General features: G+C 38.8%; 1 protein-coding gene, 1 non-coding gene and 1 pseudogene across 9 annotated transcripts in view; 2 read left to right on the top strand and 1 right to left on the bottom strand.

The window, feature by feature from the left end:
• Bcas3 (BCAS3 microtubule associated cell migration factor) overlaps positions 1 to 21,309 on the top strand; it is a 564,794-nt gene that overhangs the window by 446,825 nt on the left and 96,660 nt on the right. The window contains exon 24 of one of the 8 annotated variants that reach the window (XM_047542961.1): positions 1,876 to 2,766. The exons of the other annotated variants lie outside the window; for them this stretch is intronic. Within the exon in view, the coding sequence (XP_047398917.1) occupies positions 1,876 to 2,060 (185 nt within the window). The 3' untranslated portion in view covers positions 2,061 to 2,766. Of the gene's footprint in view, positions 1 to 1,875; positions 2,767 to 21,309 lie in introns of those variants that run through there. 8 annotated transcript variants of the gene reach the window in all.
• Trnaa-ugc (transfer RNA alanine (anticodon UGC)) lies at positions 3,406 to 3,480 on the top strand. The gene has a single exon. It is a non-coding gene; the product is annotated as a tRNA-Ala (tRNA).
• Positions 5,134 to 5,831, bottom strand: LOC124978970 (high mobility group protein B1-like; annotated as a pseudogene).

Raw genomic sequence — 21,309 nt, 5'->3', positions numbered from 1 at the left:
TATGATCTTCTAAAGAAGAGAATTGTTAATAATAGATTTTAGTAGACTGATCTCACATAACAGGGACAGGGATATACCCTCTGTAACTTACTTAGGAAGCCAGGTGTCAGTCACCCTGCAGAAGACCCACAGAACACTAGTGAATATCAACAACTGACTCTTCCATCCTGCACTAGCATATGGGTTTGTATTTGTAATTCCCCCAAGATAAGATTTTACCGTCCCTCTTAATTTTATTAATCCATTCTAAACTGACAGATGTTGCTGTAGCCTTGAGCTCTTGGGGATTCTTGTTTGGTTTCTGATTAAAAGATGAATTTCCTTCTTAAACCCGAGGGTCTAAGTATACACTGCCCTTCTCTCCTAAACAGCTTGTTTGAATGCCAGAAGTAAACTTGTTATTCTCTTTTGGATACTATAGGAGTTTTTTAGTATCTGAACCCCTTTAAAAATGTTTCCTTGTAGTGCCAGAGGAATGGGGATAGTTTAGAAGTAGTACCTGGTACATTGTTGATGCTTGGGGGACAGTAGTTATAGTCAGCGTGCCATTTACTTTTACTTACTTCTTTATTTTGAAAGAGCCTGGGGAGAGTAAGCAGAACTCAGAGAACAAATCTGTGTTCATCTGTCTTGCAGAGGGCACGCAGAATTTGAGAACACTGAAATTCAGCCAGATAATGACCCAGAGTATGGTCAGTGTTCCAGTATGGCTCGTCCTTTGTTCTTTCTTATTAGAATCCAGCTCTGGGATTTAATAGCGCAGTAATTGCTAGTTCCTATCCATAGGGGTTGAGGACATTAGCAGATGATTTGTTTAACGCTGGAGAAGCTGAGGTTGTCTAAGTCATGGTCCTTTCTTAGGTTACTGGCAACTGTGTGAACTGCAACTCCAGAAAGGAAGTTGGTCAGCATAAGAATTTTAATGAAGCTATTTACGTTTTCCAGCCATGGGAGCTGGTTCTCTTGTTTTTCCCCTTTCATCAGCCTACTTTCAAGATGAGGCTCATGTTCTGGTTCCAGGGCACCAGCCTTAGAGTGGGCCCTTGTCCATTACTGGCCTAGGACAATCATATTGGAGATCTCCCTGGACACCAGACACTTGCTATCATTTCAGCTTTCCTGTTGGCTGATCCTCTTAGCACATTTCGGGGGCACCTGAGGTCATCTTTTGCCCATGGAGTATCACTCTGTGGCGTTTTACTGAAAAGAACTGCGGCTGTGCTTTCTGTCACTTTGGGCTGTCTTGATGGTGATAATAATGACCATGATTTATTGAACTGCCATGGTAGGTAAGCAGGATGCAGATTGCTTCACCTAGATTGTCTGTTAATCCTCACAACAGTCCTTTAAGGTAGGTGTCGTTATACCCATTTTACAGATAAGTATTGCAGAAGTTAAAGTAACTTGCCCAGGGTGTAAACAGTTACTAAATGCCAAAGCCCAGACTTAACTTCAAAGCCCTATTTTCTCCCTGTTTACAGAAAGCTTAGAATGCCCCTGGAGCTCTGAAATCACTGTGGTATTTCCCGCTAACATTACCAGAGATTCCCAGGACATTAATTCAGGGATCTGAGCTGAATGTGTAGCGGCATTAGCCAATTTGAAAACAGTAGATGGCCACAGTTTTACAAGAAAATCCAGAGAAACCCAAGTACATTAGACAAATTGGAATTGAAAAGCTTAAGTAAAAATACTCAATTTAAGGTCATCTGTTTATACTGACACGAGGTCTATGGAAAATGAGGGAACCAGCGTCATGTTTCTGAAATATGCAATTTTACAATGGGAACGTGTTATAAAATGCCCTGCCACTGTTGTTTTCCTTGGGATTTAGGGTGAGAGACATGAAGGCTGACAACTCTCTTCCTGTTGTAGGTCAGAGCTTCAAGGAACTCTGTAATCTTCCCACCAGCTTTACTCTCTCCTGGAACTCACGGGTAAAATTAGATGCTGGCTGGACTTCAGTAGTTGAGTTTGAAAGCTTTCAGAGGCCGAGTCAGACAACAGCAGCAGACTGCTTTCTCACAGCTCCACTCTGGGAGACACTTTGTACAGACTAACACAGTTTGGTAAACTGACGAGTGTCTGACAATTGCACCATAAAGCGCCATTAATAGCAAGGCCCACAGGAGCAGAAGAAAATGATCTTTGTGCGGGTAATCTTGGAACAGGAGCAGGCTTTATCTTGTTTACCGCACCCTGCCTTGATGCCACCATGTCGCTCTGCCACATATGTAGTGCTGCAGTTAAAAAACAACAGCAACTCCATGAGGCTTTGGTTGGGATGATTTTATATGCATTTTGAGGCAGTCATGATAAAAAAAAAAAAAAAAAAAAAAAAAAGGCGTGGGAAGAAATTACTTAAAGAGTGCATGTGCTCCCAAACCAGCCTTGAACATTTATCTCGTGTGACACAGTTCACCTGGAAGTCAGAGAAGTCAACTGAGGTGCCCAAGTTGGAATATAAAGAGCCAGAGACTAAAACCAAACTGGAAAGGGCCAACCCATTAGGGAAGCCCCTTCCTGGGGAGCGGGTGGCCAGGGAGGTTACATGGCAGTTCTTAAACACCGAACCAGGAATACACTCAGAGAGGCTGCTACCCAAGAAAGTCCTTCTTCTCAGACTTCACTGGGCAGGGGACGGTTAAGGGAAAGGAGTTCTGCTTAGTCTCTGCTGCAGGATGCCACCCCCTGACCCTTTATAAGTCAGCCTTGCTTGATTACTCCTTTTAATTCAAGACTCAAAACAGCTTGTAAAGTTTTTTTGTTTTTTTTTTTATCATTCCTTTCCAGATTGTGTGGCCCACACTGTAGCACGGGCTTTCCCTTTGTCCACATCTGTTTTCCAACCTCATTACTCTTCTGTTATTACATTCATTAAAAAGAAAAAAAAAAAAGCTGTTTATTTCTTTTCTGCATGTTTTCCCCCCAGTTTCAAAAGCTGAAATAGTAAATCATGTGCTGTTTGATGTGACCATCTTCATGATTTCTAGTAAATGAATTGACGGTTACATGTAACCACTGATTGAACTGGCTGAACCTCATCTTTTAAATAAGCCATACCCACACCGAGGCTCGCAACTCACCTCAGTCTGTTTCACCGTAGCCTGAGATCATCAGGTCTTCTCATTTCCCTATCGTAATTTACCGGGACTACTGTGTGGCTAGTGTGAGTCCTGAGCACTTTAATTTGAATATAAGAACTTCAAGACAAAAGAAAACTGGAAGACCGACTTTAGGATTTAGGGTGGTTTTACTTACGAGAAATCTAGGAGAAATGAGACAAGTGTTGTTAATAGTTTCTTGGTTTTAACATTAACGACACTTCTGTTGGGCATCATACTGGAAGTACTAGTCAATGCAGTGAAATAAGAACCAGAGGTAAGAATAAGAATTGGAAAGAGGGCTGGGGATATGACTCAGTTGGTAGAGTGTTTGCCTTGCAAGCACAAGGCCCTGGGTTCGATCCCCAGCTCTGCAACAACAACAACAAAAAAGAATTGGAAAGAAAGGGACTGGATGACCTCTTGATGTAATTTGCTACATGGAAAGAGAAACTGGCCTGGGGGTATAGCTAAGTGTTAGAATACTTGCCTAGCATGTATAAGTCCTTGTGTTCAATCTTCAGCACTGTAAGAAAAGAAAAAGAAAATTCAGGAGAATCAACAAACCATTAAAATTCATTTTTATCTTTTTTTATTATTGCTACATGCCAACAATAATCCACTAGGAACAAAAGATCCTATTTGCAATAATTATCAGCAACACAAAGAAACAGGAATAAGTCTTACAAAAAAATGCAAAACTTGTGCAACAAATTTATAAGACAAAGTTGAAGAAATGAAAAAAGACCTAAATAAATGGAAATAACACATTCATGGATAGGAAAACTTCATATTTTAAAAATGTCATTTGTCCCCAGATCCAGAAATTAATTCTAATGAAAATCATAATAAAGTTTTGTTTGTTTGGTACTGGAGACTGAATCCAGGGGACTTTACCTCTGGGCCTCACCCCCATCCCTTTTTCTTGTTTTATTTTGAGACAGGGTCTCACTAAGTTGCTTAGGACTTACCAGATTGTTGAGACTGGCCTCGAACTTGTAATCCTCCTGCCTCAGCCTCCCAGATTCCTGGGATTACAGGTGTGTGCCACTGTCACCACATCCAGCTGGCCTGTGATGAAGTTTTGAATCAGTAGGGGTTCTGGCATGAAACCACTGGCACACACAGAAGAATTTTACTAGAGTTAATGAGGTACCGATTTACAAAGGTGTGAACAAGCTAAGGAAAAGCAAGAAACCAGCAGGGGAAGGTGCACCATGCAAACTGAGCAAAAGCAAGATGACTTTGGCCTCCCTGGTCCTGAGCTGCAAGGGTTATCAGAACCCAGATATTGCTGTGACTCTATCCATAGAAGAGGTTCACCTGACAGGCCTCAGAAGAGGAAAAGCACCTGCTGACCTGGGCACAGTCGTGAGGGAGCCCAGGGGGACGTACCTTGCCCTTCATTCCTCTGCCATAGACTCTGATTAGCTGAATTGTGGAAGAAAGTATCCAGGTGGTGCTGTCCATCAGCCTCTCAGAGCAAGGTGGAGAAGTGTAGAATGTGAATCTGAAGGAGCAGAGATTCTCCAGAACAGGTTTTTTCCATTGAGTTTTTTTAAACTAATAAAAAAATTTGTATTTTCTTAGGAGCATTCAAAATGTCAACAGAACAGCTGCAACTTCTTCTTCTTCTTTTTTTTTTGCAATTACAGAGCGGTATTCAGTTAACTGAACAACAATTATTTTGTATAAGGTGCATCAGACACAACTGAAGATGCAAAACTACTGTCCCCAAATATAACTAATTTGTGCTGTGCCCCAACAGGAACCTGCTTTAAACTTCCATGCCAATTTACAATCCCCATACTGTACCAGGCAAGGTGAGTGGCTATTGAAAATACCACAGGACAGGGCTTTTGAAAGACACATTCGGTAGTGTGTTAACTACACAAAAAAAGACACTGTACAGCTTAAAAACAAATCTTAGACAGCCTTATATTCCAGTTGTTTTCTTTAAAAGTAGTTAATTGTGTACAGGGGGATTAGATGCTTTATAGACAAGAAAAAAAAACCTGCTAGAACCAACTTATTCGTCATCTTCTTTATCATCTCTTTCCTCATCGTCTTCATCTTCCTCCTCTTCCTTCTTTTTCTTGCTTTTTTTAGCCTTGACAACACCCTTTGTTGCTGCATCGGGTTTTCCTTTAGCTCGGTAGGCAGCAATATCCTTTTCATATTTTTCCTTCAGCTTAGCAGCTTTCTTTTCATAAGGCTGCTTATCATCTGCAGCAGTGTGATTTCACATCTCTCCCAGTCTCTTTGCAACATCACCAATGGATAGGCCAGGATGTTCTCCTTGGATTTTTGGGCGATACTCAGAACGGAAGAAGAAGAAGGCCAACGGAGGCCTCTTGGGTGCACTGGGATCCTTGAACTTCTTTTTTGTTTCCCCTTTCAGAGGACATAGGTTTTCATTTCTCTTTCTTAATGGGCCTTGTCTGCCTCTGCCATGTCTTCAGATTTTCCTTTGTCTTTAGCAGACATGGTCTTCCACCTCTCTGAGCACTTCTTAGAAAACTCTGAAAAGTTGACTGAAGCATCTAGGTGCTTCTTCTTGTGCTCCTCCCAGCAAGGTTTGCACAAAGAATGCATATGATGACATTTTGCCTCTCGGCTTCTTAGGATCTCCTTTGCCCATGTTTAGTTGTTTTTCCTCAGTGAGGCACAGAGTCGCCCAGTGCCTGTCCGGCTCTCACTTGCCCCGGCGCTGGCTCTGTGGAGCTCAGTGTGCTGCAATAACTGTAAGAGTGGGAGCCAGCCCTCCTCTGAATTTTATGATAAAGCTATAATCACTAAGGCAGGTGGTATTGTTACAGAGAAAGACATACAGTGGAACAAAGTTCTCATCCATGTGAAAACTTCATTTGTGACTGAGATAGCATTACAGATCAGTGCTAAAAGATGGACTGTTCAATAAATTGTGGTGAACAAATGATTATCCATATAGGAAAAGTTTAGTACTTAATACTAGGATATCAAAAATGTACAACTGACCCTAAGGATCAGGATGTGGAAACTCACACCCTATTGGTAGAAGTATGAGTTAATGCAAACCCTTCAGAGGGCAATTTTCAATATTTAGTGAAGTTGCATAGATTCTAGAGCCAGTCTACTCTCCATCTATAATGGGGGATAATGACAGAATCCTCATAAGGTTATTATGAAGATTGAGTTAATATACATAAAGTGCTTAGAGCCGTGGTTGGCACAAAGTAAGGACTATCTAAAGGGCAGTTATTATTGTTATTGTAAGATCTTGCGGTTACACATCTACTTATATAATCCCAGAAAAAATTTTGACTTGTATATATGACTCATTTAATAATGTTCATTTCAGATTAGCAAAAAGAATAAATCTAAAATCATTATATGTTCATTTTATAGCAAATGAAAATGAATGAATTAGACATCTTCCCTCACAACCAAGTAGGATGTTTGCCAACGTTTGGGTGTGTAGTGCTGTCCTGGCTTTTGTGTAAGAAAGAATTAATAACTGTGATCTTTGCCTTTATCCTAAGAAATCTTGGACTATACTACTTTGTAGTAAGTACTTATAAACTTACATCTTGTCTTGCTGAGCTTGGGAATAGTTACTCTTTTCCCTCCATAAAGGACAAGCATCTTGGTCTGGGGTTGTGGCTCAGTGGCAGAGCACTTGCTTAGCATGCATGAAGCACTGGGTTCAGTTCTCAGCACCACATATAAATAAATAAAATAAAAGTTCATTGACAACTTAAAAAAAGAAAAAGACATCTATGAGAGCCCGATGTCACCTTTCAAGAATGCTAAAAGATTTTCCTTTCTCAATTCTAAGAGTTATTGTTTGATTTTTATTTTTGTAAAAATATGAAATCCATTTGAAAGCTTTTGTAGTTGGGGTCAAGTTCTAATAGGGAAAATTTGTCCTCACTTTCTTTAAAGTGATATTTATTCTAGGCACACTACTTTTGATCAGTAACAAGCAATTTGATGCTTTTCTTATGAACACTTCTGTAACACCAAGTTAGGATTGTGTTTTAGCATTTGATCTTGTTTTTACTGTAGTACTTGGGGCATTAGTTAGGACATTCAGTGCTAAGAAGAGAAATGTTCAAAGGGTGATGGAGACAGATGGCTTTAAAAGAGGAAGAGACAAGCACACGCAGGCCCATCAGTGGACAAAGGAGATGGCTGGTGCATTTGAGAAAAGGTTTGGGAAAGGAGAATTAGTTTCCAAAGGAAAGTGTGAGAAGTGCCTTGGGCTTGAATGATTTAACATTTGATCAAGACATGGTATCTGAGAAGCTGTATCTAACGGTGAAGAGATAATACAAGAGGCCTAGGAAAATTTTCCTGTCCAGTGTCTTCAGGGTTTACAAAGATGACCTTACATGTAGCTGCTGTTTCTGAAACTGACATATTTAGGAAATCTTTTTAAAGATCTAATTGCTACAGTAAGGCTGACTCACAGCCCTTTGCACCTTCTGCTGTTATGCAGACCATCGCATGTCGTGTCAGAAATTTTCTGTAATCTAAGCCTATTTAGTCTATTTTCTCCCACTTTGTAAACACCCTTTTTCCATAGTTGCAAATGTCTCCACTATTATTTGTTTCAGTTTGTAAATTGCAGAAGGGCTTGAATAAACAGTGTCCTCACGCACGCACCCTTATCCATTGCCAAGGATGAACTATCTTCAGCCAGAGATACATTCAAAAGAGGACCTCCATGCTTTCTTTATAGAGCCAGAGTTCCAAAAGCAAGGCTCTTTTCTTCTTGTCTTCTTTCTACTAGGAAAGCAAAGTTAATTTTTACATCGCCATAGTGTTTGGTAACTTCAAAGATATTAAGTAGTGATGCTAGGTCTTTTATTTCTTTGAAAATAATCAAGTGATTGTTTGGTTTCCTGGAACATTCAGACCGCTTACCAGCAGTTGCCGTGTTGAAGCAGGTTTTATTTATCTTTGAATTCCCAACACTTAGCTGCATTTGGTGGTTGAGCGAGTGAGTGAATAAATGAATGGATGCCACGTTTCCAAAAAGTGTGCTTCGTGGCAAGAAGCAAGAGATGCCCACAGGCTTACAGTCTGCTTCAGAACTCAAGGGGAAGTGGTAAGGGGGTGAAACATGGAATTTTCCAGACAAAGCCAGGAAGGACTATGTAAGAAAGACCATTTGATCTGAAATATGACCATTGGGTAGAAGACTCTGCTCTCTTGTGCTTTATTCTCCTCTAAGCCTAAGAACCTGTCCTATATAGGTTTGCATGTGCTCAGAGCTAACTGAAAATCCATACCCTGCCCCCGCCCAAAAAAAAAAACAAAAAAAAACTGGGTCATGTATCTCTTGAATATTTAATGTTATGTCCTACATTTTGTGCCTGGAAAGAAACTGTTACTCACTTGTGGATGTCACTCAGGCCACAGATAGGCCGTAAGCTGTCATTCACAGACATTCAGTATCCTTAGTCATTTGTTCTCAAGGACTCTGTACTTCTGCTTTTCCATCCTTCTGTGTTTTGCATTTGTTATTCATTCATTTATTAGTATTTTCTATAAACTAAAGATTCTTGATGACTCAGACTTGAGTTATCTTTAGGATATATTCCTTAATCCATTTAGGTAGGCAGAATTGAATAGTACCTGAGAGTTTCTGTCTGTTCCTCTCGTTTTGCAAACAATAACCCCTGCTACTACCTCATTTTTTAGTTTTCTTTTGCTTCCCCTTTATCAGATTCAAAGTATTATTATTGTAGTAGAAAGACATATAATGTAAAATTTACCATCGTAACCATTTTTAAGTGGTGCAATAGAGCATGTGTGTATTATTGTCCAGTCTAAAACCTCTTCATCTTGAAAACTAAAGCTCTACACCCATAAAGAACAACTGCACATTTCCCCTGCCCAGGCCCTGTCCCTGGCAGTCATGTTCTATATAGTGTTTCTATAAATTCCACCATAGATAGCATACATAAATAGACTTATGCAGTTATTTGTCATTACATGACTGTTTATTCCCTTAGCATAATGACCTCAAGACTAATCCATATGGTAGCATATGAAGAATCTCCCTTCTTTTTTAAGACTGAAAAAATTTCACCTTGTAAAATATATCACATTTTCTTTATACATTTGTCATGGATGGACATTTGGGTTGCTTCCATATCTGGGCTGTTGCAAACAATGCTGCAGTGAACGTGGTGTGGAAATATCTCTTCAAATTCTGTTCTCATTTCTTTTGGATATATACCCATAAGTGAAATTCCTGGATTATATTATATTTCTATTTTTTATTTTGGGGGGACTTTCCATCCTGTTTACTGTAGCAGCTTTTCCACTTTACATCCCACCAAGGCACACAGGCCAGTTTCTCCACACCACTACCAGCACTTTTTGTTTGATTTTTTTATGTTTTTTTTTTCCATGTTGGCAATCCTAATGTGTGCTAAGTGATATATCATTGTGGTTTTGATTTGCATTTCCCTGTAATTAGTGGTTACATATGCCTTTTGGCCATTTATGTATATTATTAGATATAAAGTCTATTTGAGTCCTTGATGGAGTTTTTAAATTGAATTATTTAGTTTATTGGTGGTTGTTGAGTAGTAGGAGTTCTTTATATATTTTGAATACTATTTCTTTTTCAGATATATGGTGTGCAAATGTCTTCTCCCATTCTGTAGTTTGCCTTTTCTTTTTCTGTTGTTTTGTTTTGTTTTGGTTTGGTTTTTGGTACTGGGGATTGAACCAAGGGGCACTTAACCACTGAGCCACATCCCCAGCCATTTTTATTTTTTATTTTGAGACAGAGTCTCACTAAGTTGCTGAGGCTGGCTTTGAACTTGTGATCCTCGGCCTCAGTATCCAGAACCACTGGGATTATAGGTGTGTGCCACTATATCCAGCTGTAGTTTGCCTTTTCAATTTTATTTCTTTTGCTGCATGGGTTTTAAGTTCCATGTAGTCCAGTTTGTCTATTTTTGCTTTTGACTTCTGTGCTTTGATGTCATATCTATGAAATCATTACTAGAGCCCTTGTCATGAAGTTGCCCCCCTGTGCTATCTTCTAGTAATTCTGTAGTTTCAGCTTTATATTTAGTAATCCATTACTAATCCATTTTGACGTGATTCCTGTACGTATACATGGTGTTAGGTATGTATACAACTTCATTTTTTACATATATATATCCAGTTTTCCCAAGCACTGTTGGTTGAAAGACTGTCTTCAAATTATTTTTAAAGGAAAATCAGTAATACTTTCTTTTTTCTTTAGGAAATTGCCACAAAATTATGTGTGTACGGAAGGAATCTGTGAATATGCAGCCAAAATTAAAAGAAAAAAATCAAATATTCTTGCACAGTTAATTTTTTAAAAACTAGGTAATTTTTCAGCATTTGTTGATAATTATTCTGTTTTTAAACTTTAAAAATATATCATTTTAATGATCTCTCCTCATTTTAAGTAGAAATTACTTTCATATTTTTATCTCAATTTTGGCTTTCTTTTTCTTAGTGAGAACTCCTTTATTTTGTAGGTTTCAGGCTACCCAAAACTAGATCTGCCCCTGTTCAGATAAATTGGGTTTTGATCGCTTTTGCCTTATGTCTTGATATCTGACCCAATCTGAACTTGTTGGCCTTTACACCTGAAACAGATCATCATTTAAGATTTCCCTTCACTGTCATGCTAGGGAACTCCGCCCCCTCTCCCGTGCCTTGTTGTACCCCATGTACTCTTTCTTGGCTTATATCTTGTTTTAGTTCAGTACATACTCCTGTAGCGCCCATTCCCAATGTTCTTCCTTTGTGTAGATCATAGTTTCAGTTTTTCATAATTTTCCTTCAGCCTATAGATTTCCTTTACCATTTCCTGAAATCCCTGTATGCTAGCTAGAATTGTCTCAGTTTTTATTAGTCTGAAAATGTCTATTTCACCTTTATTTTAAAGAGTATGATAATTTTTTTTTTAAAAAAAGCATAGAGTAGTGTAAAGATGTCATTCTGGCTTTCATTGATTCTTACAAGAAGTCAGCATATTCTTTGTCTGAATGTAATTTGTTTTTTGCCTCTGATTGCTTTTAAAATTTGTTTCTCATCTGTTATTCAGCACTTTGATGTTGTGCTCTGTGAACATCATATATAGCGAACATCATATATAGTGGAGAAAAATGGAATGCTTTCCCTAAGACCAGGAACAAAGTGAGGATATCCACTCTTACCATTTCTCTCCAACCAAGTACTCAAGGGTCTAGCCAAAAGCATCCCAATTGGAAGAAAAGGAATAAAACTATTCTCATACATAGCATAACTATCTATATGAAAATTTTGTTTTTAAAAAGTTACAGTAACTTAGAGTTTAACAAAGAGTCAAAATATAAGATCAATATGTAAAAATTAATTGACCATCTATATACTATTGACTCTGAAATGGAAAAAAAAAACTCCATTCATAATAACTTTAAAAAGTTAAATATATTTGATATTTATAAATGTATTTGATAAACGACTCATTGTAGGGATTAGACTTATGCTTGATCTTATGTTATTGTGGGAGTTAACAAATTCTGTTACCTTTGGGCTGAGGATGTAACTCAGTGGTCGAGTGCTAACCTAGCCCACACAAGGTCCTGGGTTCAGTCCCCAGCACTGCAAAAAAAAAAAAAAAGGAAAGGAAAGGAAAAAAATTCTCTTCATTGCTTTTGATTCTCCTTATGGGCCTGAAGGCAAGTCGGGGTGAAGCTGGGAAGAAAACTCAATGCAAAGTGGAAGAGGAATGGACACACTGGAGCCCATGGGTGTGTCTCAATGCAACTAGCCTGGATAAAATAGGTGTCTGCCCTTCAGTAGGACTGGCCCTCTCCACTACAGAGCTGCACATGCAACTGGCCCAGGACTCAGAGACTCTGAAGGAGGATATCTGGTGAGAGCTGCAGGGCTATCCGGGCCTGGCAGGTTGGCCAGCACATCGGCAACAGTAAATACAGTGGCCCATTTATCCTTCAGAGTATACTCATTACTGCCGTACTTCTTCCTTCCAGATGGCTCACAAGTTTTTCATGTAGCTAACCCCAACTCATAATTATACAGGAAGGAGAATTGTCAAAATATATTTTAGCCTAGCTAAGCTGATACCGTACAAAACCATCACAATACTTAGTAGTTTTCTTCATAGTCTTAGGTACAGAACCTTATAGACAGCAGCCTATTCTGCAAGGTCGCACTATATAATATCAATATATAAAAATCACATGTATTTCTGTGAGCAAACCAAAGTTAAACTAGGAAAGCAATTCCATTTATAATAGCATTGAAAAGGATTAAATGCTTTGGAATAAATTTAACCAAAAAAAAAGAGTGCAAACTGTATACTCTAAACTGTATACTCTAAAAATGACAAAACGGAAGAAATACCAGGAGACCTAAAAAATGGAAAACGGAAAACTATCTGGTGTCTATAACTCACAAGACAACATTGGTAAGATGAAGATGGTATTACTTCCCAAATTGATCTACAAATTCTGCCCTATCCCTATCAAAGTCCCAGCTGACTTCTTTGCAGAAATTCACAAGTTGATCTTAAATTTCCTATGTAAATTTAAGGGATACAAAACAATTTTGAAAAGGATCATGAAGGCCTCAATTTCAACAAGGTCACCAAGACAATTCTTTTCAACAAGTGATAATGGGACAACTGTATATCCCACCTATAAAGGATAAAGTTTGACACTACCTCACACTATATTTAAAAATGAGCTCAGGGCTGGTAGTATAACTCAGTGGGAGAACACATGCTTAGCATGAATAGGGCCCTACATTCCATCCCCAGTGCCAAAATCAAACAGAACAATAACAATGACAACAAACAGTTAAAATCGATCAAAGATCCAAATGTAAAAGCTAAAACTATAAAACTCAGAAGAAAATGTAGGTGTAAATCTTTGTGACTGTGGATTAGGCAATGGTTTCTTAGCTATGACACCAAATGCAAACAAAAAAGGGAAGAAAAAGAAAAAACGGGTAAACTGAACATCATCAAAATTGTAGCTCAGTGGTGGAGTGCTTGCCTCACATGCATGAGGTACTGGGTTCAGTCCTCAGCACCATATAAAAATAAATAAATAAATAAATAAACAAAAAAATAAAATAAAGTTATTTTAAAAATATAAAATAAACATAAAAACAGGCAAAGGATTCGAATAGATAGTTGTCCAAAGAAGATATACAAATGGCCAGTATACACTTGGAAAGATGTTTGGCATCATTAGCCATCAGAGATACTCAGTTCAAAGCCATCTTGAGGTACCACTTGGCACCCTCTAGGATGGCAATAAGGAAAAAGAGAGGTGCTAGTAAGTGTTGACAAGGATGTGGACAAGTTGTAACCCTCATCCTCTGCTGCACAGAATGTAAAGTGGTTCACCTCCTTTGCAAACTCTCTGGAAATTCCTTAGAAATTACCAGAATTACCATATGATAGTTAAACAGAATTACCATGCAGTGTAGCAATCCCACAGCTAGTTATATACCTAAGAGAAATGGGAACATGTCCACATAAGAACTTGTAAACAAATGTGCATAACAGCATTGTTTATAATGGACAAAATGTGGAAACAAATGCCTGTTGACCTATGAATGATGTATCCAAAGAAATTGAAAGCAGTGACACAGATGGCCATGCATCAATATTTGTTGCAGCATAATTCACAGTAATCCAAAGATGGAGAAAACCCAGCTACCCCTCAACAGATTAATGGATAAACAAGGTGTGGTATGTCCATATAGTATAATATTGTTTCATAAAAAGGAGTAAAATGTTTATTCAAGCTACAGTGTAGTTGAACCTTGAAAATATTTGTAACTGGTAGAAGCCATTCTCAATGGGCAATGTATTGTACAGTTCCATTTATATGAAATGTCCTCCATAGGCAAATCTATAGAGGCAGAAAATAAATTAGTAATTGCCTAGGGCTAGGAGTATGGGGAAACTGGGAGGTGATAGCTAAGGGGTACAGTATTTCTTTGTGTAGTAATCAAAATGTTCTAAAATAGATGTTCGCACAGTTCTATCACACACTAAAAGCCATTGAATTGTACCCTTTAAGAGGGTAAAGTAAGGCCATCTATGCTAAGCCCATGGCTAATATCATTCTAAATGGTGACAAACTGAAAGCATTCCCCCTAAAAACTGGAACAAGGCAGGGATGCCCTCTTTCACCACTTCTTTTCAATATCGTCCTTGAAACTCTAGCCAGAGCAATTAGACAGACCAAAGAAATTAAAGGGATACGAACAGGAAAAGAAGAACTCAAACTATCCCTATTTGCTGATGATATGATTGTATACTTAGAGGAACCAGGAAATTCCACCAGAAAACTTTTAGATCTCATTAGTGAATTCAGTAAAGTAGCGGGATATAAGATCAATGCACATAAATCTAAGGCATTTTTATACATAAGTGATGAATCTTCAGAAAGAGAAATTAGGAAAACTACCCCATTCACAATAGCTGCAAAAAAAATAAAATACTTGGGAATCAATCTCACAAAAGAGGTGAAAGACTTCTACAATGAGAACTACAGAACACTAAAGAAAGAAATTAAAGAAAACCTTAGAAGATGGAAAGATCTCCCATGTTCTTGGATAGGCAGAATTAATATTGTCAAAATGGCCATACTACCAAAAGTGCTATACAGATTCAATGCAATTCCAATTAAAATCCCAATGATGTACCTTACAGAAATAGAGCAAGCAATTATGAAATTCATCTGGAAGAATAAAAAACCCAGAATAGCTAAAGCAATCCTTGGCAGAAAGAGTGAAGCAGGGGGTATCACAATACCAGATCTTCAACTCTACTACAAAGCAATAGTAACAAAAACGGCATGGTATTGGTACCAAAATAGAAAGGTGGATCAATGGTATAGGATAGAGGACACGGACACAAACCCAAATAAATACAATTTTCTCATACTAGACAAAGGGGCCAAAAATATGCAGTGGAGAAAAGATAGCCTCTTCAACAAATGGTGCTGGGAGAATTGGAAATCCATATGCAACAGAATGAAACTAAACCCATATCTCTCACCATGCACGAAACTAAACTCAAATTGGATTAAGGACCTCGGAATCAGACCAGAGACCTTGCATCTTATAGAAGAAAAAGTAGGTCCAGAGCTTCAACATGTTGGCTTAGGACCAGACTTCCTCAACAGGACTCCCATAGCACAAGAAATAAAAGCAAGAATTAATAACTGGGATAGATTCAAACTAAAAAGCTTTCTCTCAGCAAAGGAAACTATCAGCAATGCGAAGAAAGAGCCTACAGAGTGGGAGAAAATCTTTGCCAATCATACTTCAGATAGAGCGCTAATCTCCAGAATCTATAAAGAACTCAAAAAACTCTACACCAAGAATGCAAATAATCCAGTCGACAAATGGGCTAAGGAAATGAATAGACACTTCACAGAAGAAGATCTACAAGCAATCAACAAACATATGGAAAAATGTTCAACATCTCTAGTAATAAGAGAAATGCAAATCAAAACCACCCTAAGATTCCATCTCACCCCAATTAGAATGGCGATTATCAAGAATACAAGCAACAACAGGTGTTGGCGAGGATGTGGGGAGAAAGGTACACTCATACATTGCTGGTGGGGCTGCAAATATTAGTGCAGCCACTCTGGAAAGCAGTGTGGAGACTCCTTAGAAAACTTGGAATGGAACCACCATTTGACCCAGCTATCCCACTCCTCGGCCTATACCCAAAGGACTTAAAATCAGCATACTATAGAGATGCAGCCACATCAATGTTCATAGCCGCTCAGTTCACAATAGCCAGATTGTGGAACCAACCTAGATGTCCTTCAATTGATGAATGGATAAAGAAACTGTGGTATATATATATATATATATATATATATACAATGGAATATTACTCAGCCATAAAGAATGATAAAATTATGGCATTTGCAGGCAAATGGATGAAACTGGAGAATATCATGCTAAGTGAGATAAGCCAATCTCAAAAAACCAAAGGACGAATGATATCGCTAATAAGTGGATGATGACACATAATGGGGGGTGGGAGGGGTTAGTGTTAGGGTTAGAGTTAGGGTTAGGGAGGGGGCAAGAATGGAGGAAGGAAGGACTGTATAGAGGGAAAAGAGGGGTGGGATGGGTAGGGGGGAAGGGAAAAAATAACAGAATGAATCAAACAACATTACCCTATGTAAATTTATGATTGCACAATTGGTATGCCTTTACGCCATGTACAAACAGAAACAACATGTATCCCATTTGTTTACAATTAAAAAAAAGAGGGTAAAGTGAGGTACATAGCTCTTTTTATTTTATTTTGTTTTTGAGATGGGGTCTTGTTAAGTTGCTGAGGCAGGCCTTGAACTTGTGATTCTCCTGCCTTAACCTCCTGAGTCTCTGGTATTACAGGCATGTGCTATCACATCCAGTGAATTATATTTCAATAAATCTCTGTGGGTTTCTTTCCTCCCTTTCTCCCTTTCTCCCTTCCTCCCTTCCTCCCTTTTCTCTCTCTCTCTCTCCCTAGGCAACCTAGGATAGACAAATACACCTAACAGAACAGAAACTCTTGGGTAGTTTTTCCCTTTTCTTCAGTCACTTGTTCCCTGTGGAGCAGGGCACTGCGTTTCACTCCTTACCATTTGGGTTCTTCTTGAATGATTGCTTCTGCCTAGCCTGCAGTGACTAGGAGAGCCAACACCACTTTGCATTGTACAAACTTCCCTGGGTCCTTAGTGGAAGATATTTTTAGAAAAACTATGGGTCTAATTTTGCTGTGGCCCAATGTCTGTTCATTAGTCCCCATCCCTGCCATTGGGATAAGCATATGTTACATTCAGTCTTAATCCCTCTAAGGGATTGGAGGACACAGAGTTGTTCAGTCCATCCTGGCGTAGACCACAAACCATGTTTAAAATTGTGGGCCAAGCCATTGGGCCTCCGTGGTGAGGTGGCATTGGTCCCTTGGCTTGAGTGAAAAATAAAAAAATAAAAGCCAGGCAGGTAACCACAAGCCAAGTTGGGCTTGGCTGCTGCAGGCTTCCTGAATGACTGGGCAGTGCTAAGCCTCCTCTGACTGGCTTCCTCCCTCTGCTGCTCCCTCTCTGTGTTAACCCTTTATTTAGCCTGGCTCCAGAGCTGAGTTCTTCCTTTAGTTAAATGTTCATATCTCTAATGAGTCTTTCCCACTGTCAGCAGAACTCAAGAAACCTGCTAGTCCAACAAAGAGGAGAGCAGTAAGGGACCTCAGAGCCCTTATAGTCCAAGCCCCCTACTTCACACTGAAGGACCCTGATGCCCAGAGAGAGGGAATATTATTCCAGATTTCCCCTGCAAGTGAGATTAGGGCTGGAAGTGGTATAGTTACCACCCTACTTTTGATTCGGTTTTCTTCCCCGCCCCCTACATAAGTGAGTGCTTTCCATTCATTTTAGATAGATAGATTTTTTTTTTTTAGTTGTGGATGAACCTTTATTTTTATTTTTATGTGATGCTGAGAATCAAACCCAGTTTTTCAAACATGCTAGGCAAGCGGTCTACCTACCACTGACCACAATCCCAGCCCCTCCGTTCATTTTTATTTTTATTTTAATGTGGTGCTGGGGATCAAACTCAGGGCCTCACACATGCTAAGCATGTGCTTTACCACTGAGCTACACCCCCAACCCATCTTTCCACTGAATAAAAGAAGATATGCATCGCTTTAAGAACAGGAGTTTGTGCACGTTCTAATTGCTTGCAATTCCTCTTGTGATAGATGCAGAGGTGACCAATAGTCCACCTCAAAGGCAGTTATAGTTTTTTAAGTCCAAGAGTCCATTGAGTGCCACTGAATCCAGCTTGCAGGGGAGTGATCAGATTTGTTTCTGGAAAGAGATGTGAGGTAGTTAACCTAGTATAAAGAATATCTAATTTGGAGTCAAGATCTAAGTTTGAATTACAACTCTGTCCTGATAGACTTTGCCCTGGGCAAGTGACAATGTTTTCTGAGCTTGGGTAGATCTGTGTAACTAGAAGGAACAACAGTACTTACCTTGGTATGTGGTTGTATACCTTTTGGTATCAAAACTTCTTGGTATTTGAAACAAAAGCCATATTAATATGAAAATATTCCTACTACTGCATGTGTATGTAAGTGCTCAGCAAGAGGTATCCCTCCCTCCAAATACCTTCTTATGAATATATATGTATATTCTCATGAGTACACTCTTTTCTTATGTCAGTATATCTTGGAGATTTTTCCCTTTTTAATACTTAAAGAATATCCTTCTTATTTTTAGAGATAATATAGTTTTCCAAAATTTACTTAGCCCCTATTTTTCATTGTAAACAGTGCTAGTGTAAATATTTTACATCTTTGGGCATTTGTGTGATTTTACAATAACAAAATTGTACACAATTAGCCAATTGTATAGTTAGTTCCTAGAAGTAGAATTCCCAGATCAAAAGATATGTGACTTCGGGATTTTTTTGTAATTTTGTAATTAAATTTCCCGTAGTAGTTACTATACTAATTTATACTCCCACAACGTGATATATAGTGCTTGTTTCTCAGCACCCTGCCAGTGAGTGTTATCAGATTTTTCAGTCATTGCCAATGGGGAGGAGATTCAAGGTGTTGTTTCATTGTAATTTTAATTTGCATTTCTCATAGACTGTATTGTACATCTTTTCAAATAATTAAATGCCATATTTATTTCATTCTCTGTTTGTTTCTTTCCCCATTTTTCTATTAGGTTATTCATATTGATTCATATTCATTAGGGTATTCATTCATATTGATTTGGAAGCACTTTCTGTGACTAAGCACATTAGCTCTTTATTTGATACATATACAGCATTTTTTAAAATTTGCCAGTACCTTGTAACACATTTGTGATATTTTTGCCATAGAGTGTTTTTAAAACTTGTTCTCATGATAAACATTTACTCTTCTTTTCTGTTACTTCCTTTCCAAAAGAATGTTGTACACATAACAGATGTTCAAGAACTTTTTTTCTAAACAACTCTTTCAATTTAGGTTGTTTAGTACAGTGAAAGGAACACTGAATTTGGATTTAGAAGACCTCACTGACAACTATAGCACTTTGAACCAAACAGTTTCTGTGTCTTGACCTCTTGAACTCTTGTATACATCTAATAAGATCAAATGAATCAATGTGAGAAAATGCTTTTTAAAGTGCAAAGAATGCATTCATACATGCTTTTGTTATATTTCTTCATAATTGGTCTCAGGTTTAGAATGAAATTTTCTCCGGGAAAAAACAAACCTCATAAATGCAAATTTTCCTTTTTGCTACTTTGGAAATACTTTACCAATGAGAACGTTTTCCTGAGCTTTGGTTGGAGTTGGAAAAGGTGGGAAGAGATGAATCTCTAATAAGAGGTTTTCCCCAAAGGTCCACACTAGTAACTTCTAAGAGTGGGATGCTTGGAAAAAGTGCAATATTTGGATAATATTCAGAAACAGAAACCCAGTTCATTTTTACTGGGCTGAAAGAGTTCAAAGGCAAGATCTTTGGGGACGTTGGTTTACTGTTAGTCAGATGTGACTTCCTGTGTCAGCGAGGGAAAATTCCCTAGCTTGACCTATGGCGACTTCAAGGAAGTTACGTTTCAGTTGGTCCTTGCTCGTAAAATAGAGGAATTGGGTTGAATGAAAAGGAGGGGAGTCCGTTGGCCTAGGGTACTGTGCCCAACCCTTCCAGACTTCTCCACACCTCCCTTTGGGAGACTCGAACACTAGTATTTTCACTTCTATCCTAATTTAATGAGTTGGTCAAATTTCTTTATGTACCTAAAATGTGTATTTTTAAACATTTTTTATTGAGGTAAACTTTTCATACAGAGAAGTGCCCAGATCCTAAATGTGTAATTAAATGATCTTTAATAAGTGGAAACACATGTATATATTTATGGACTATAATTTTCCCTCTTAAAATTAAAAATAAAACAGTGCTTGGCTTCTTGTATCTAAATAACACTGTGATGCTATGATGTTGTAATCTAGAAGTTGTAATGGTTATTTCCCTCCACTTTATTTCTTATGTATTGAAAACAATTAGGTGAACCGACATTCAATGGTCCTACCCAGTTCCTTCAGAGATTTTATCATTTTATTATTTTATTTTATTTTTATCTGTACTGGGGGTGGAACCCAGGGGCTCTTAACCACTGAGCCACATTCCCAGTCCTTTTTATATTTTATTTAGAGACAGGGTCTCTGTGAGTTGCTTAGGGCCTTGCTGAGTTGCTAAGACCGGCTTTGAACTTGTGATCCTCCTGCCTCAGCCTCCCAGACCACTGGGATTATAGGCGTGCACCACCACAGGCTTATAAACATTGTAATACAAATGCCAGCATTAGAAAAATAACGATAAATCCAGTTAGTTGTGGATTTCTACAACTGATCCATCAGACGTTTAAGCACCCACTCTGTGCCAGGCACTTCATATTATTTTCATTCTCCTTCTCTTTACCTACTTGTGGGGAGGCAGAGGTAAGGCAGGGATGGCCAGGTTAATTTAGAGAGCAACAGTATCAAAATATGGCTGGAAAACTAAATTGACTTTTAAGCAGTGAGAACTTGAGCTAACACAACTGGGCACCTTTAATTATACTTTTGGTACTAGATCTGGACCTCTGGGGCTGCCTTTGCTCCTGCATTAGCAGTGCAGTCTATGGCTGCATTTTCCTCTTCTGTTCCGGCTTCACTCTATCTGGCTTTTTGACCCACCTGGACTTTCATTTGTTGCCCTGAGGCCAAGCAGGTAGTTGCAAAGGTAGAGAAGAAGAATCCTCAGAAGAGCTGTGGAGGTCCTTGCTAGGAGAGCACGAAGCAAGGGCCCTGGAGCCTCCTCAGAAGGGGCAGCAGATGCCTCCTTGGCACCTAATTAAGGCTTCACACCAATTTGTTGAACAGAGGGTGAGTGAAGTTCTGAAAGGCCTCTCCTGGCCATCTGGCTTCTTGAAGCTTTGTTGTCCTAGGTTCCTGCCCTTGGTCTCAGAGTGTGCTGCTGTCTTGTGACCTAACTCATGCTAACCCCGGGGCCTCTCCTGCCTCCCAGTGATTCAAATCAGCTACCCTGAAACTGCCTCGGTGTCTACAGACCAGGGGACCCTGTGAACCAGGGACATGAACAGTGTCACTGAAGAGCTGAATTTGAATTCTCTGCTTTGCCTGTCT

Source organism: Sciurus carolinensis, chromosome 3 (assembly GCF_902686445.1).
Source record: "Sciurus carolinensis chromosome 3, mSciCar1.2, whole genome shotgun sequence".
Lineage (NCBI taxonomy): Eukaryota > Metazoa > Chordata > Mammalia > Rodentia > Sciuridae > Sciurus > Sciurus carolinensis.
The sequence above is the reverse complement of the archived record's forward strand: the minus strand, read 5'-3'. Positions and strand labels throughout refer to the sequence as shown.